Source organism: Mercurialis annua, linkage group LG1-X, assembly GCF_937616625.2.
Source record: "Mercurialis annua linkage group LG1-X, ddMerAnnu1.2, whole genome shotgun sequence".
Taxonomy (NCBI): Eukaryota; Viridiplantae; Streptophyta; class Magnoliopsida; order Malpighiales; family Euphorbiaceae; genus Mercurialis; species Mercurialis annua.
Genome location: NC_065570.1, coordinates 1,532,048 through 1,551,381, shown reverse-complemented (window position 1 = coordinate 1,551,381; position 19,334 = coordinate 1,532,048). Strand labels below are relative to the sequence as shown.

The 19,334-nt window shown below is 33.0% G+C and overlaps 1 protein-coding gene and 1 pseudogene across 1 annotated transcript; one reads left to right on the top strand and one right to left on the bottom strand.

Moving 5' to 3' along the window:
• Positions 1-5,512: 5,512 nt before the first annotated feature.
• Positions 5,513-8,579, top strand: LOC126664309 (cysteine-rich receptor-like protein kinase 44; annotated as a pseudogene).
• A 2,865-nt stretch (positions 8,580-11,444) lies between these two features.
• Positions 11,445-14,694, bottom strand: LOC126664297 (cysteine-rich receptor-like protein kinase 44). The gene is made up of 7 exons (XM_050356624.2): positions 13,714-14,694; positions 13,497-13,625; positions 13,296-13,417; positions 12,994-13,204; positions 12,609-12,846; positions 12,371-12,521; positions 11,445-11,984 (listed from the first exon to the last, which is right to left on the bottom strand). The coding sequence occupies exons 1-7, from the start codon at positions 14,543-14,545 to the stop codon at positions 11,715-11,717; spliced, it is 1,953 nt and encodes a 650-aa protein (XP_050212581.1). The 5' UTR covers positions 14,546-14,694; the 3' UTR covers positions 11,445-11,714.
• Between the last annotated feature and the right edge of the window lie 4,640 nt (positions 14,695-19,334).

The following is a 19,334-nucleotide window of genomic DNA, read 5'->3' as shown; positions in this document are numbered from 1 at the left end:
GATTTGAAACATCATCATAAGTAAGGGACTTCCAGTTACGAACATTAGAACCCGAAAGCATAATCTTGGACCAGAGAGAATCTGAGTTGTGAAATCGTAATTTCCAAACCCATTTGAAAAGTAAGCTCTGATTGCGAATTCGAAGTTTATAAATGCCCAAACCACCATCTTTAAAGTCATTATAAATTGCTGCCCATGAGACTTTATAGAGAGTTCTTGAAGAAGTATCCTCTTTCCATAAAAAACGTTTCATGTAGCTCTCAAGTATACTTTCAATACAAATCGGCATCCTAAGAATTGACATGTAATAGACCGGGATGCTGTGCAGGACAGATTTTATAAGGACTAGTCTGCCTGCAGGCGAGAGTAGTGAACCTTTCCAGAGAGACAATTTCTGATTGAAACGAACAATAATTGAATTCCAAGTACCTGAAGTGATCGAACGGATAGCTAACGGTAGACCAAGGTATTTAGAAGGAAGAGAGCTTGTTTTACATCCCACGATGCCGGCAGCCCAGAGAAGATCGTGGTTATCTATATTGATTCCCATAAACGAACTTTTGTGGAAGTTGATTTGAAGCCCCGAGATAAGTTCAAAACAGCGGAGAATACGTGTCATATTCTTGATATTATTAACAGTGAATGGCAGAAATATGAGGGTATCGTCCGCGAATTGAAGTTGGGAAATGGCAGCCGAATCAAGATCATATTGATATCCCTCAATCAGTCCTATAGTGTTAGCTTTCTTTAGAATGATATTAAGACCTTCTAAAGCCAAAACGAACAAAAACGGCGAAATAGGATCTCCTTGCCGAACACCACGTTCAAGGGGAAAATGATTCGTTGGGCTTCCATTAACCAAAACTGAGCTGGAACCCGTAAGAAGACAGCTATGAATCCACTCAATCCAAGTAGCTGGAAATTCCATAGAACGTAAGACACCAATCAAATAATTCCAGTCAATCGAATCAAACGCTTTGTGGAAGTCTAATTTAAGGATCAACAATCTATCCTTTCTTCTCTTGGCCAAATGAAGGAGTTCGTTTGCGATGAAAGAAAAATCTAAAATGCTCCGACCTTTGATGAAAGCATTTTGATTTTCAGAAATAAGATTTGGCAAAATGGGAGCTAGACGAAGCGAGAGAGTTTTCGAAAGTAGTTTGTAAATTCCGTTGACTAGACTAATGGGTCTATAATCCTTCAAGTTTGAAGATCCCGCCACTTTCGGAATAAGAACCAAAAAAGAGGTGTTAATACCTTGAGGCAAACGAGAGGAGCTGTGAAAGGTATTAAACATAGCTGTAATATCCATTTTTAAATAGGCCCAAGCCTTTCTATAGAAGTAGAAATTGAAACCATCGGGTCCCGGAGCTTTAGAATTTCCACAAGTGGAGAGAGCATTGAAGATTTCATCTTCAGTGAAAGGTCTGATAAGATGAGCTGACTGTTGGACTGATACCAAGCTGAAATCCAGTTCGGAGAGGTCATAAGAGCAAGTCTGTTGTTTCGAGTAGAGGCTGAAAAAATAGACTCTGACGTTGTGTTTAATTTCATCCGGTTCTCTATATGTGGTGTTACCCAGTTGAATTTCAGCAATGTGATTATTTCGGTAATGAACCAAAGCCACACTATGATAAAATTTTGTGTTTCTTTCCCCTTCCATGTACCATTTTAATCGCGATTTTTGAGCCCAAATAGAGTCCAAACGTTTCTCAGCATGCCAAAGGTCATTCTTCAAAAAAAGCAAGCTGATCAATTTCAGGCAAAGATAATTCCCTACTGTCATTAACTGTTTCCAGAGAGTTAACAGCAGCGGAAAGCTCGGAAATTCTTTTATTTTGATTACCAAAAACATCAGAATTCCAACCTCTTATAAGCTGCCTAAGCTTTCTCAGTTTTTGAACAAGAGAGTGGTGTTGGTCACTAGCTGATATGGACTGCCAAGAAGCAGAAATAAACCTTTCAAAATCAATATGTTCCCACCATGCGTCAAGAGATCGAAAAGGTTTTGGTCCCCAATCAATATCGTTGGCTGACTGAAAAAGGATTGGAGTGTGGTCTGAATGGTGTCTCTGCAAAGCCGAAAGAGATAAGAAAGGCCAAATAATGGCTGAGTTACTCGAGATGAGGCATCTATCAATCCTTGATCTTGAAATCGAGTTATACCAAGTGAAGGTGCGACCTTGAAGTGGGACATCTAATAACTCCGAAACATTAATAAAATCATTAAGAGCAATCATAGACGGAGAGTAACCAGAGCAGTTTGATCTCTCAGAAGGATTAGGAATGTCGTTAAAATCTCCACTTAAGATCACCGTACCTTGAAAAACCACTAAGGGTTTGAGTTCATCCCAGAAAGTTATACGGTCTTCAGCTGAGTTGCTTGCATAAATCAGAATATGTCTAATTGGACTCCCGAACCACGTGAAATCAATGCATAACCAGCGATTTCCTTTTGATATAGATACACCATTCAGTAAAGAAGAGTTCCAGATCAGTAATTGACCTCCCGAAGCACCCAACGAGGGAATGAATGAGAAATCAAAGTCTGAATTCGGCCAGAGTTTACGAACAAGGAAACCATCCATAGATTCTTTTATTGTTTCAACCAAGCCCAAAACCGCAATTTTATGATTTGAAACTAAATTACGGATATCGCTCTGCTTACGAGAGCTTAATAGACCACCCCTACAATTCCAAGAAATGAATTTAAAAGGCAACGACATAAGAAAAATAAATAACCTTGAGAATAGACCATGGAATCAGCTATTAGCATTTTCATTCCCCTTTGACATGTTCTCTGATAATCGCAAAATAGTTGAATCTTTGTCTTTTTCACTGAATAATCCGATTGCCTCCCAACATTCCATGTTAATGTTACCTCATCAGATGTACTATCTTCCTCTTGTAACTGTTTCTGTTTGAACAGTTTATTCATACACTGAACATTGGAGTCCGAAATGTCCTTATCGATATCAACCAAAGAGTTTGATAGGGATTGAACATTGCCCATGATATCAACCTTCTTAAAAGGTCTTCCTGTAGATTTCTTGCGAGTGGTTATCCATATGGAATTAAGATGAGAAGGAGGATTCTCAGGTTGATTATCAAAGCAAGCAACCTGCAGCAATTCTGGATTTGCAGCAGAACAAACGTTAGAAACAGGTAAAACTGAATCAACGCCTACCTCATTGGAGTTTGAATCCTTTTGGAGAATATTATCCTGGTAGCGTGAATTATCTTTGGAAATAGAAGGACTAGAGCTGTGTGAATAATCTGCAGAATCAACATCTTCTGAATCAGAAAGATCAAAATCATGCCTTGCTTGTAAATCTGGAAAATCAGATTCTGAGATAGAGATGTTGAAAATGTTGCCTTGATGAGAAATCTGAATATCCTGATCATATATTTTTCCTTTAGCTGAAATTAGGACATAGCCAGAATCAAGACGATATTTAGATTTAACTCCTTTATCAACCATAATTGCTTCCCCCAAAAAATTACCAATTGTCAGAAATAAGTGTTCAGACCATAATCGAATTGGGATTCCAGTAATCTTAATCCATGTAAAAATAGATTTTGGGCAGGAATAATCAGTAGCTGAGATACATGAATCAAAGATATCAGCGTAAGAAGCCATGCAGATACTGATGAAAAGGGAAGCTTGATCTGCCGAAACAAAGGAGATCAAGATTTCTTTGCCTCCTAACACATAAACCTTGTCAAATAAAACACCCAATTCAGATAAGACTTGAGAAATATCTAACGTAATCGGTGAAGATCTTAATGTCACCACTGTTGAACGATTAAGCCATTCATCGTTGTCTGCTTGAATCTCGTCATTAGAGTAAACCAATGTAGAGATAACGGAATCCTGAGCTGAAGCAGAACCAGAATTACGGAGGACATCCACAAAACTTCTCCTATCACGTTTGGAATCTGTAACAGGTAGCCTTTTAGGAGCAGCATTGTCTTTGACAGGAACTGGGTTCTTGATAGTAGGAATACCCTTTGAAGGTTGTTTGTAGTCAGGAAATCTCGAGATGAAAGCCCTTAGGTTAAACTTACCGATGGCTATCATATTCAGTTTTGAAAGTACCCAATCGATGTCAAGTTCCTGCGACGGTCGTAGGAATTCAAAACAACAGTTACATCTATTATGTTTCCTTGCAATTGTGACCTTACCATAAACTCCATATCTAGCGAAAGCCTTTTCGATATTATAGTAAAACCACGTACTTGGGAAATTTTCGAAATAAATGACTCTTGAAGTGATGGTTGAAGGTAGGGGAAGGTTTAGATGAAGGTTGGCATTATGAGAGGAAAGGGTGGATGATTTTTGGTGGTCGGCTATGGGAGGTTTGTTGTTAGAAATTCTAGTTTGTTATGTTATGATACTTTAATATTGGATACCGTATTCAAATTCAAAAAATCAAAAGTGCTGTCGAACATTTCAATTAGGTAGACCGTAGACACCCTATTAGTTTCAAATTAAATTTGAAAAAAATAAATTAATTTGACCAAAAATACAAAATCAGTTACAAAAAAATGAAGGGTAAAACCATGCTAGCATCTCCAATGGTACTCTCTATTTTAGAGAGCATATTTTATAAAATAGAGAGCATCTTGCATATAAAGAGCACATTTTTTAATTTTACTTTAATAGACTCTCTAAATATAAAGTTTTATTCAATAAATATTAATTTATTTAATTATTATATTTACTTTTTTATTATAATTTTTATTTCTATAATTTTTTATATTAAAATAAAATCAAAACACATATTTTTAAAAACAAAAAGATAGTACATATATTTTGAATTTGAAATTTTATTAAAAAGATAAGAAGTAGAGAGTGAATTTGACTCTCTACATGTGGAGAGTCAAACTCACTCTCTTCTTTAAATTTAAATTATGGAGAGTCCATTGGACTTCAAATTTTGCATAAAACTCTCTAAATTAGAGAGTTTGATATATTTAGAGAGTGCATTGGAGATGCTCTTAAAAACGAGAAATAATTTGCCGATTCTATCAAACTCGAGGATTTGAGCCAAATAGGTTTCTTGTGGGAGGCAAAATTCTAATTTCAAATTTTAAACGACTAAGTTTCGAACTTGTAAAACTCCATAAAACAATCAATTTTTCCGAAAGAACGGATTATAGTCTAACAATCAATTTATTTTGATTCATAAATTTAACATCCATGGAATTTTTATTTTTAATCATTAGAATTTTAAAAGGATAAATATTATTTTATTTGGTTAAATCAAAAACCTAATCATATTGAACAAAACAAAACTACTTTTTTTTACGTTTGTTTGGTACTAATCTTTTTTTTTAAAAAAAATCAAACATTTTTAATATTCTTTCACTATCGAACTGAACTGACCGATGAACACTCCGGACGGGGACCAAACTCTTGCAATACATTTTGGCTTTGGACTGAGTCTCAGCGCTCTTGAGAAATTTCTTTAAGCAAATGTATAAAAGTTTGAATTTAATGAAGGCCTTCAATTTTTTTAGAACAAAAGGAGAGCGTGTGCAAGAAAAATGGGTCAAACATTGGAAAATTCCTAGTCCCAAACTTGTAAGACACCATAAAACAATTAATTTCTTAGCAAGAAAACATAATGAAGTTCATCACAGAAATGATGAGGTCTCTAACGCTGATCATCTCTTGTTCTTGGGTTGCTCTACAACTATCTTTCGTCGCGGTTGCTCAGCCGGAGTTCACGCACCAGACCTGTTACGACCATGACGGATACTATACAGCAAACTCCACCTACCAAACAGACCTCAACACCGTCCTGTCGTCGCTAGCCTCCGAGACAGAGAATGACTCTGGCTTCTATTATTTTAAGGTTGGCCAAGTGAATTCCATTGCATTTTGTAGAGGAGATGTTAGGCCGAAAGACTGTCGAGGTTGCATCGCTAATTCTACTCGTAAGATCTTACAAATCTGTCCTAATCAGACGGACGCAATCGGAATTTACGATTTATGTAGCTTACGATACAGTAACAGCTCGGTATATGGTGTTGTAGACAAATCGCCTTATTTCGGCTGATGGAACGTAAACAATGCCTCAAATGTCGATGACTTCACTCGGGCGCAACAAACTTTGTTCAGAAGGCTCCGAAGCGAGACTGAATCAGGGAACTCAACTCTGAAGTTTGCAACAGGATATCAAAGTGTTGGATTTGAAACACTCTATGCCTTGATGCAATGCAGTCCTGATTTATCGGCCCAGTCGTGTGACTATTGCTTGGGTTACATTCTTCAATATATTGCAGACAACCTTGAAGTTTGCGGTCAGCTTAATGACACCAAGCTGTTATGTAATGTTTAACCTGGTGATCTTTTACGACCCTAGCGTATCTGCTTCACCGTCTCCTCCTCCTCCACCGCCAATACGAGAATCGCCAGTGCCTGAGCTTCTTTCTCCTCCTCCTGAACCATTCATAAAAGGCATGGCACTAAACAATTATCTGACTACTAGACTGAGAATAGTTAAAATATTAATTATCTAATTGAATATATGAATTACTTTCTGCAGGAAATAATAGCAACACAGCGAGGACGATCATTATAATCACAGTTCCGATAATTGGTGTTGTCGTAATATTTTTTATCGGCTTCTTCATCTTCTTTAAGAAGCAGAAGCCAAAGAGTGAAGCTGATGAAAGTGAGTAATATCAATTGCATGCATTCAATTTGACCGTCTCGTTTTTTTTTATAATCGTCTCGGATTTTTTTTCCTGAACTGTAGATGAAATAGAAAGTTCAGAATCTTTGCAATTGGATTTTGGAATTGTTAGAATTGCAACACATAACTTCTCTGAGGAAAATAAGTTAGGCCAAGGTGGATTTGGTGCTGTTTACAAGGTAATTGAGTAATTAATATAGATGAGCTTTTAATTCATTTTAATCTTAGTTTAGAACTTAAAATTTTGGATGCAACTATTGCAGGGTGTACTATCTACCCGACAAGAAATCGCGGTCAAGAGGCTTTCCAAGAATTCAGGACAAGGTGATTTGGAATTTAAAACTGAAGTCTTATTGGTGGCCAAGCTTCAGCACCGGAATTTAGTTAGGCTTCTTGGTTTTAGCTTGGCAGGGAAAGAAAGGCTTCTCATTTACGAGTTCGTGCCTAACGCCAGTCTCGATCATCTCTTATTTAGTAAGCCTGTTGATAATACAATTATCGTATAACAGAATGTGATAGTATGATAATATAGAGTGGAACAGAATTGCTAATTTTTTATAAATAGTCACATTGATCATTTAAAGAGTTTATACATATTTGCTCTAACATGTAGATCCAAGAAAGCGCGGAACTTTAGATTGGAGAAGTCGTTACAGGATTATTTCCGGTATTACCAAAGGAATTCTTTATCTACATGAGGACTCTCGGCTTCGAATTATTCATCGTGATCTAAAAGCCAGCAATATTCTACTAGATGACGATTTGAATCCAAAAATTGCAGATTTTGGCCTGGCAAGATTGTTTGTGATGGATCAGACTCGAGCCAATACAAGTAGAATTGTGGGAACCTAATAAGTATACATCGATTAATTAAGATAATCGTTTATCACAAATTCTTATCTAGATTGGATTCATGAACCCAAACCAATGTTAGAATATTTTATACTGCCGAATATTAAGTGTGATTGAAAATCCCACATTGGATAGATATGAATAGAATGTGTAAAATAGAAGTGAAATGGAATATCTAATCCATTTCCGTAGAAGTTTGAATTTGATATATTGTCTGGCCCGCCGTTATATGGTTTACATTTGGGCCGCATGAATATATTTTGTGTATGGATTCGATCTGGCCAACAATATTTCATCCTAATGACAGCATTTTAATTCAAAGTTGGTACATATATGCAGTGGCTATATGGCTCCGGAGTATGCAATGCACGGACATTTTTCAGTTAAATCAGATATATATAGTTTTGGAGTGTTACTTTTAGAGATCGTAATTGGTAAAAAAAATAGCTCTTTCGTGGACGAAGAGAACATGAAGAATCTTCCTAACTATGCAAGTGAATGAATTAATTGCTTCTCATTTAATACATTTTTGCCTTACCCTTTACATGTCGAAATGCAAATTTTGCAGGTATGGAAAAACTGGAAAGAAGGAACGTCAATTAATATAATTGACCCGAGTATGAAATCTGGTTCAAATAGTAAAATGATGAGATGTATCCATATTGGGTTACTATGTGTTCAAGAAAATGTGGACGACAGGCCTACCATGGCTACAGTTTTACTCATGCTTAATACTTACTCTATTACACTCTCCGTCCCCTCTCGACCCGCGTTTTTTTACGTATAATCACATTGAATCGGAATTTTCATCTTCGTCCTCACAGACGCAAGCTGAAATTCAGCCGTTATCAAGAAACGAGATATCAGTCACAGAATTATATCCTCGGTGACATGATTATTTTAGAATATATAATTAATTATCATTCTCTACCGAGGTTGGTCCTATTCTTTTATGTGTGATGAAAAACACAATATGTATTATACTGTTCAGATTTGAATTTCAATTTAGTAAAAGCCGTTAGTTTTCGTTAGTATTTATTTTGGGAGTAAATATAAATTATACCCTCTGTTCTAAAAAAAATTATTCACTTTACTATTTTCACAATGTTTAAAAAACATAATTAGTTGGCCTGATTATTTTTTAAATTTAAAACTTTATATTTTTTTTATCAGTTACTATCATATTTTTTAAATTTTATAATTATGTCCAATTTAATAGGTGTTTTTTTAATTAGATTGGAAAAGTTGAATTTCATTTTTTAACTTCAAATCTTTGCTTTTTTCTATCAATGCACTAAACTCCTATAGTAACTCTTTTCATAAGTTAAACAATATTTAAAATTTGATCGTAATTGATAAAAAATATAAAAGTTTGAATTCCAAAGGAAAATTCAAAATTTTAGATAAAATTGCAAGAAAAACTTTCAAATTCAACATAATTGTGAAAATTAAAAAATTTAATCGTAATTGATATTCAATACCAAGACTGATTCACTTTCTTATAATAACGGAAATAAATTATAGACTTGAAATAAGGGTAATATTGAAAGATTAATTTCAAAATTGCCATTTATTAGAAATTGGCAAACATTCGGGACAAAAAATAAAAAGAAAAAATGGACAATTATATTAAAAAGGAAGAAATAAAATTCTTTTATTGTAAATTAGATAAGAGTGGCATATTATTATTATTTGGTGATGGTTCACATTATACAATAATGAGTTCGATGGTTAATTAAAGTGGGATTTTTTAATTTATTCCTTTAACTCAGTTGACTAATACTAAAAATGGACGGAACAACTAAAATGTTAATAAAAATAAAAATAAAAAACTAAATCATTGAATTTTTAATAAAGAGAAATAAAAATACTAATTATAATAAATGTGAAAATCCCATAATAATAATTTGCTATAAATATTTTAAGAATGAATCATTACATAGCCACTGTATATTTAATAACAAAGAGTAATTTCTTTTGTTTTTACTCAAATATGGCTAATCCAACTAGGAAAAGCTATTGGCAAAATAAATTTATTTTCTCATAATTTTATTTAATTTTACCAAATTTACTACGATATTTAAATTTTATCAGTTTGATTAATTTTTTTTTTCTATCTTAATCAAATATACTCATGACTTATTTTGAACTGATCTGACATATTATTGTTCATCTATGATACAAAATTTATTCTAAATGACATATAACAAAATCTCACGCTATTTTCAATTTTTAATGAATCGTGAATATATTTAGCTAAAATTTGAAAAATGATTAATCAAACTGATAAAATTTAAACATTATTATATATTTGGTAAAATATTAAAATAAAAGGTAAATAAATTCATTTCTTCTTTCCTAATTATATGTAGCAGTTTTTTTTTATGGAAGTACTATACCTTAGTAGAGATAAAATTATGAACAAAGGGTCAACACGCCCCCAGAACTTGTGACACGGGATCATCTAGTCCAATTTATACTTTTTTGAGCAATTAACCCCAAAACTCTTCATTTTTGGGTCAAATAGCCCCATAATTTATATTTTTATTTTTAAAAACAGGTTTATGATAATTTTATCGCAATAATTAGGGAAGTATCTAATTATTTTATTGCATCTCTCAGCTCCGATTTATATTTTACGCATTTTAAAAATACCATTATGGGATTAGTTGACCCGAAAATGAAGAGTTTGAGGGTTATTTGCTCCAAAAAATATAAATTGGATTAGACACGTGACACAAGTTTAGGAAGCGCGTTGACCCTTTCTTCATAAAATTATTGACGGAGAGGTCACGAATGAGCTGCATTGACCATTTCAGCGGCTTTATTTTTGGAGCCAACACGGAGTTTCTTCTGTCAATTCTTATGGTGGGGACGTTTCATTTATTACAATTAAATTTCCACAAACTTCTTTATTCTTTTTGAAATTTTAATTTAATCTTTGCAATGAATCATTTCATAAATATTTTAATACAATTATGTGATTAAGACGGAAGCTATTACTAGTATTTAATGATTTTTTTCCTAATCCTAGTTTATATGAATCCACACTCATCTTTGCGCAGTATTTCATAATTTAAACTAGCATTAGTCAAATGAAATGATTATTATAAATTTGAATTTAAATAAAAAAATAAAAACTGTTCGTTATTGACTACATTCTGGCATAAATACCATATGTATATCACAGTTAAACATTCAAAAGAATCAAAGCACATGATTTGGTTATTAAATACTAGGCCTAATGTCTTAAAAAACCCCGACCTTTTAGTCCATTTTCAATCATACCCTGACGTTGAAAATTTGTCAATTTTACCCTATTTTGCATTTTTGTGTTTCAATTGTACCCTGAAAAATTAAATTAACGTCTTTTGCGTTTGAAAATTTATTTAAAACATTCTCCATGTCTCGCATATATTAATTGTATATTTTTAAAATTTATTTAAATTTAGTTAAATTAATTAAGAATATAAATTAGTGTTAATTTGATTATGGTTTTTAGTTAGTTTTTAAAAATAAAGGACTTATTTGTACTTTTTTTGAATAAAAAAGAATTTAATTTCATGTTTAAACTTAATTAATTGAATGATTTCATCATTTAAGTAAAAAAATTAACAAAAATTAAAATATTGGGGTACAATTGAAAACGGAAAATTTAAAAGTGGGTAAAATTGACAAATTTTCAACGTCAGGATGGAATTGAAAAACAGTTTAAAGGTAAGGGGTTTTTGAGTGATTAGACCTAAATACTATTATGTACAGTGATTGAAATTCAGCATTATAAATTAGAAGATTGAAATTGTTAACATGATTAATTTTTTCAACTTCAAGTAAACTCAAGTTTTGTTTAGATAATGAGATTAATTAATAGTCCCAAAAAAGCCAAGATTAACCATCAAACAAATACTAATCGCCAAAGACTCCCAAGTCAAAGTCTTTAAAGTTTGTTCAAACTCAGAGTTTTATTGCGTGGGACAAACACCAACGAGTTTTACTAAATTGAATTTCAAATCTGAAAAGTATATTACTACATACTTGTGTTTTTATCACACAAATGATAGAATTGGACCAACCTCAGCATAGAATGACAATTAATTACTCTGTGATTAACCTCATTTCTTAATAATGGCTGCATTACAGCTCGAGATTGCGAGGATTTCAACGCTCGGATTTATATCCCCACGAAGACGAAAATTCTGATTCAATGTGGCTCTGCATAAAAAATGCGGGTTGAGAGGGCACCGAGAGCGTAGTAGAGTAACTATTTAGCATGAGTACAACAGTAGCCATGCTAGGCCTATCAGCAACATTTTCTTGCACACATAGTAACCCAATCTGGATACATCTGATCACTTCATTGCTTAAACCAGATTTCAAACTCGGATCAATAATTTTAATTGATGTTCCTTCCTTCCAATTTTTCCATGCCTGCAAAATTGTCATTTGGACAGTAATTTGAAGAGGACATCAAAAATATATTATATGGGTAAACAGTTAAAGGTTGATTACGAAATAAATCATGAATTTCAGCGTATTTTGCAGTTATGACATGAATTTTATCTTTTGACAATTTGAGCTACAAACTATTTTTTTTTTTTACGATTCAAAACACAGAATAACTTTTTAATAAAAAATAATGATGTGAATGCTGAAATAATGTTAAATGTTAGGTTAAACACATGTTATAATGTCCATGTTAAATTTTTTGTTTTATCAAAAATTACTCGGTGTCAACATCCGTCTTATAATTACAAAATATGTTAAAATTCATGATTTAATTTAGGTTTAACCTAACAATTAATTCATTAACTTACATAGCTCAGTAGATCCTTCATGCTCTCTTCATCGGCAAAAGAGCTATTCATTTGACCACTTACAATCTCCAAAAGTAGCACTCCGAAACTGTATACATCTGATTTAACTGAAAAAAATCCATGCATTGCATACTCTGGAGCCATATAGCCACTGTATATATACCAACTTTTAATTTTACTGCTCCTTTAGGATGATATTAAAAAATATAAAAAATTATCTTAGTTGATTTATACTTACAAGGTGCCCACAATTCTATTTGTGTTGCCTTGAGTTTGATCCATTTCGAACAATCTTGCCATACCAAAATCTGCAATTTTAGGATTCAAATCGACATCTAGCAGAATATTGCTAGCTTTGAGGTCACGGTGAATGATTCGAAGCTGAGAGTCCTCATGAAGATAAAGAAGTCCTCTTGCTATACCAGAAATAATCCTGTAACGACTTTTCCAATCTAAATTTCCACGCTTTCTTGGATCTACATGACGGAACAACCATTTATGTATAAACCCTTTCAATGATCGATGTAAATATATACCCTAACGCAAAATTCTTGCCTATACTAGTCCATGAAAAACGTATAAACTTAACCAATCAAATGTTAAAATATGCCAAATCGGCTTACCAAATAAGAGATGATCAAGACTGCCATTAGGCACGAACTCGTAGATTAGAAGCCTTTCTTCTCCTGCCAAGCTAAAACCAAGAAGCCTAACTAAATTCCGGTGCTGAAGCTTGGCCACCAGTACGACTTCAGTTTTAAATTCCAAATCACCTTGTCCTGAATTCTTCGAAAGCCTTTTGACTGCAATTTCTTGTCCATTAGACAGTAGCCCCTGCAATAATTATATTCACAATCTTAATTTCTAATTTCAACCAAGATTGAATTGATCAATTAAGTGCTCTTATATATTGCTAATTTATTACCTTGTAAACCGCACCAAATCCACCTTGGCCTAGCTTGTTTTCCTCACAGAAATTATCTGTTGCAATTCTAACAGTTTCAAAATCCAATTGCAAAGATTCTGGATTCTCTATTTCATCTACATCTTCAGAAGAAAAAAAAGTTGCAGACAGTCAAATTTAATGTAAATGTAAAACAAAAACAGGGCAATTATTATTACTCACTTTCATCAGCTTCTCTCTTTGGCTTCTGTTTCTTAAAAAAGACGAACAAGCCGATAGAAAATATTACGACAACGCCAATTATCGGAACTACGATTACAATGATCGTCTTCGTTGTGTTGCTCTTATTTCCTGCAGAGATTAATTCATATATTCAATTAGGTATATATTAAATTCTCAACTGTTCTCAGTCAAGTAATCAGATTATTTTACGCCATGCCTTTTATGGATGGTTCAGGAGGAGGAGGAGGAGGAAGCTCAGGCACCGGAGATTCTTGTGGCGCCGGTGGAGGTGGTGAGGTAGCTACACTAGGGTCATAAAAGAGCTTATTATCAAACCTGACATCACAGCTTGGTGCTATTGAGCTAACTGCGATCTTCCCTGAAAAGGTGTTTATAATATATGAAATAACCTCAGACAAGCATTCATCACACCGCTGGGGCGATAAATCAGGACTACATTGCATCATCCCGTAGATTTCATCAAACCCAACAGCTTCATTTCCTGTTGCAAACTTTAGAACTGAGTTCCCTGACGCTGTCTCGCTTCGCAGCCTACGGAACAAAGTTTGTTGCGCCTGAATGAACTCGTCGAGATTCGAAGCATTGTTTCCGTTCCATATCGTGAAAATGCGCGATACGTCTACAACGCCATATATCGAGCTGTTTCTGTATCGTAACCTACATCGATCATAAACTCCGATTGCATCCGTCTGATTAGGACAGATTTGTAAGATCTGACGAGTAGCATTAGCGACGCAACCTCGACAATCCTCAGGCTTAACATCTCCTCTACAGAACGCAATGGAATTTACTTGGCCGACGGTTAAATTATAGAAGCCAGAGTCATTTTTTGTGTCCGAGACTAGCGACGACAGAACGGTGTTGAGGTCTGTTCGGTAGGTGGAGTTTGCGGTATAGTATCCGTTGTCGTAACAGGTCTGGTGCATGAACTGCGGCTGAGCAACCGCAACGAAAGCTAGTTGTAGAACGACAAAAGAAGAGAAGATGAGCGGCGTTAGGGACCTCATCATTGCTGTGATTAAATTCATTAATTTTTCTTGCTGAGAAAATGATTATTTTTGCAAGTTCGTGACTAGGAATTTTCCAATGTTTGACCCATTTTCTTGCACACTCTCTTTTTGCTCTAAAAAATAAAAGGCATTCGTTGAATTATATTTCTCAAGAGCGCCGAGACTCAGTCCAAAGCCAAGATCTATTTGCAAGAGTGTTCATCGCTTGGTCAAAGTAAATTGTGAATAGATTTTGGGAATTTGTTTTTGAACAAAATTGTGAATGGATTTGTTCTCCATGGAGAACAGGTCCAGCCGGATCTGAACAGATCCGGCATGGATCTGTACATGGGGAAGACGACCGGAAACCGGTCGTGGGCGGACGGCGACTAGGCGGGCGGGTGGTCGGATTGGGTGGTTTGGGTTGGGTTAGTACAATTTTTTTTAATTTAATTTAATTAGTTTTAGGGGTATTTTTGGTGTTTTAATTTTTGGACGAATTAATATTTTAAATGTGAAATTAATTTTTTAATTTTTTTAAATTGAAATAATTGAAATCCATTCGTCTTTTTCGTGATGAACACGACATGGATTCATGTCAAAGTAGAGGAACGGGTTTTAATTTTAATTTAATATTTTTAAATATTTTAAAAAATTAAGGTTGAAACAATTTAAAGTTTGAGGGTGTAAATATCTTTTTAAAAAAATTCTAAGAACTTAAATTCACATTTTACCTAGGGTTTGCCATGATGGCATATATGTGGCATGTCACGTAGGTAAAATTGAAATCAAATTGAGAGTTGGCCACAATTGAAACCAAATAATCCGTTTTTGGCCAAAATCGACAAAATTCAAAGGTCAAGATTTTTGTGAAACTTTTGTAAAATGTTTGGTCTTTTTACAACGTTTGGCCTTAATATTTTTATTCACTGTGTAATAATATAATTAAAACTATAAATATTAATAACACTGGATATTTGATGTTCAATATTATTCATTATTAATGATCTTTCTTTAATGAGATTGAATTTTGTACTTGAATCTTCTTAATGAATTTCTATCGTTTGAAAAAAAAAATACTATACTAATACAGTAATACTCGAATCAATTAAAATTTGTTATGACAATTAAACTATCATAAACAAATTAAATTTCTATTTAAGAAAATAGTGATAATTATTGATATACATCAAATATTTTACATTTACATTACAACTCTTGAATATGTCTTTTTGGAGTAACGATTTGGAGGATCTGGCCATGGAGAAATACCAGTGTGATTGGGAATAAGAAGATGGCTATTAGCCAAGTGATTGAAGATATTTATCGCCGGGCGGACTGAATCCAATTGGCTCTTTCTAACAGGCAGCTTCATGGCATTAGTCGGAGAGAAGAGATGTTCCGGTGGGATGGAAATGTCGAGGTATGCTCTTGGGTCTTGATTGCAAAGCCGCAAGAAGATCATCCTTGAGGTTTAATACGAAAGAAAGCTCTATTAGACATTAGAAAATGGAGAATTTCTCATTAGGAAGAAAAAGATACAAGCCATGCCTTTTATAGCACAAGGATGGCAGTTACAAAAGAAATCTATTGGCTGAAAATAATGACAGCTGTAATTTTAATAACAGAATCACAACAAACTCATGAACCACATGCTCTTTACTTCCTTGTTGTCATTCCACATCAGCAACACACGCTGCTTGCTGTGTTTTAGAGAGGAAGCTTGCATCTGAATAAAACTTAATGCAGATACTGCTAGAAGCAAAGAATCCAATATTGATGCATATCCTAGAATCCAATGCTGATGCATAACCTGTGTTAAGGTTGATAGCAAAGCGACAATTAGTAAGATTTCGAGCAGGGGCGATGCTGCACATCTTTCAAATATTGTTAATGCCATTCGCAGTTTGATATACAGAAATTGGGAGGTTAAGTTGTGTCACATTTACAGAGAAGCAAAGCTTGTGGCGGATCACTTGGCTTCGATTAGTGACGACTATATTAATGGTAGTATGTATCATGAGAACCCGCCCCCGAGTCTTATGCATTGGATTTTGCATGATCTCTATGGCAATTTGTTTAATAGAAACGTTAGTTTCTAAATTTTTTAGGCTTTGCCTCTTCTTCTTATAACAAAATAATTCTAATATGTAGGTCATGTTTGAGTTGCGTTGACGATTTCATACTATCCAATTTCTACAAACTTCAATATTACTATTATTATTGAAAAGATTAATCAAATCTTTAAAATGAATAATCTATATCTATATAAATCAATAATTGAAAGGACTAGATGAATAATTTTTTTTATAGAATCACAATTTAGATAAAATCATTAATTCATGATGTAATTTGTTTTGTAAAAATACTTCAAACTACCAATAATCTACCAATAATTTACCAAAAAACATACTTTTGCAATAGAAAAGCTTTAAGCATATGTTTACCAATATTTAGCTGAAAATAGGTATTTTTGTAAACGACTCTTAATAATTTACTCTGAAAATAAATACTAAGAACCAAATACTCCCAAGTCTACTCAGTCTTAGTCTTTAAAGTTTGTTTGAACTCATTACTATATTAGATTTGGTAAAAACCGACAACTTTTATTTTTGAAAATTGTAGGCCTAATGACCAAAAAAGACCAAAATCTATCATGCAAATTTCATAAAAGTCCAAATTTTTTAATTTTATCCAATTTGTCATGAAACACATGATTTTATTTTAATAATGTCCAACTATATAATTTTGCTCATGTGGCGCCTATGTGACGTTGATGTGGCATTGTCACATATCAGCGCCACATAACAAAATTGTGTAGTTGGACATAATTGAAATAAAATCATGTGTTTTTGGACAAATTGGATAAAATTGAAAGGTTGGGACTTTATAAAATTCTTATGAAAGGTCTCTTTTTAGTCATTTGGCAAAAATTGTATTATATATTTTTTCGAGTTTCATGGTTTAAAAAAATTAAAATTTTATTTTAATTTGATAATTTAATTGTATCAATCTTTCATCTTCTAAACTTCAATTTTGAGTTAAATTTGTATCTTTCACCTCCTAATCTTCACTAACTTCTCATTTGCTGACATGCGATTTATTTGGTTTGTGAGAAAATATAAATTCGTTCTATCCAAAAATTTCCCATTAAGGAAATTTTTTATTTCATCCTAATGATGCATTTTAATTCAAAGTCGGTACATATATATATGCAACGGTTATATGGCTCTGGAGTATGCAATGCATGGACATTTTTCAGTTAAATCAGATATATGTAGTTTCGGGGTTTAAATTCTCCAAAAATCACGAACTATCGCGTGTTTTTGATATTTAACACGAACTTTAAATTTTGGCATAAAAATATATAAAGTGTCAAATTTTTGCAATAATAACATCAGCACCGTTTTTGGCCTAAAATGACATCATTTTTTTTATCTAAAACGACACTATTTTAGATGTAATATGTATTAATGGGAGAAGAAATTGTGTCCATCTGTCACTTGAAACATTTTAAAAGAAATTGTATACGGAGGGGTTCAATGTTTACGTATTTATAGAGTTCAGGGGTCAAATCGGATTATTTAACAAGTTCAGAGGTTCGATAGATGAGACGTTAAATTTAGGGATTAGATGGGTAAAAGAGTACAAATTCAGGGTCAAACTATGTATTCAGCTATAACTAGTTTGATGGTTTATTAAATTGATTTTTTTTTATTTTAGTCCTTTGATTCAGTTGATTAACACAAAAAATGAACGGAGAAACAAAATCGTTAATAGAAATAAAAATAGAGGATTATATCGTTGAATTTTCAATTAAGAAAAATAAAAATGTTTATTATAATAGGTGTGTAGGTCTCAGACTAATTTGTTCTGAATATTTTAAAAACGAAATCATTATGTAGTCACTATTTTCAATAACGAGGAGTAATTTCTTTTGTTTTTACTTAGATATGGTTAATTCAACTAGCAATAATTCAACTAGCGAGAGGTATTGGCAAAATGATTTAACTTCCCACAATTTTAGTACTTTTGCCAAAATTATTATGATATTTAAATTTTGTCAGTTCATCTTTTTTCTATCTTTATCAAATATATTTATGACTTGTGTTAAGCTGATGTGGCACATTATTGTTCATTTGCGTGTACAAAATGCATCCTATATGGCATATAAAATCTCACGCCATGTCAGCTCTAAATGAATAGTGTGTATATTTGACAAATATTTGAAAGATGATTGGTCAAACCGATAAAATATAAACATCATTGTATATTTGGTAAAAATATTAAAATTGATGGATATTTATTTTGGCTTTCCTAATTAGATGTATACTTTAGTAGAAAGAAAATTATTGACGGAGAGGTCACGTATGAGCTGCATCGACCATTTCTTATGGTGGGGGCGTTTCAATTATTACAATTCAATTTCCACATAATTAATTCTTTATTCTTTTAAAAATGATTAATCAAATCTTTGTAATGAACCATTTCATAATAATCTGTGATTAAGACGGAAGCTATTATTTGATGAATTATTTTTAATCCAAGTTTATATGAATCCGCAGCACACTCATCTTAATTTAAGTAGAATTTCATAATTATAAATTAGCATTAATCAAGTGAAACGATTAACATAAATCTGAATTTAAATAAATAAAAATCGTTCGTCATTCAAAAGAATCAAAGCACATGATTTTCTTATTAAATATTATATACCTTAAGTGAAATTCAGCATTATAAACTAGAAGATTGAAATGACTAACATGATTAAATTTTTTCTTTTAGAACATGATTAATTTTTTATTTTCTTTTGAGAAATAGAAGTTGT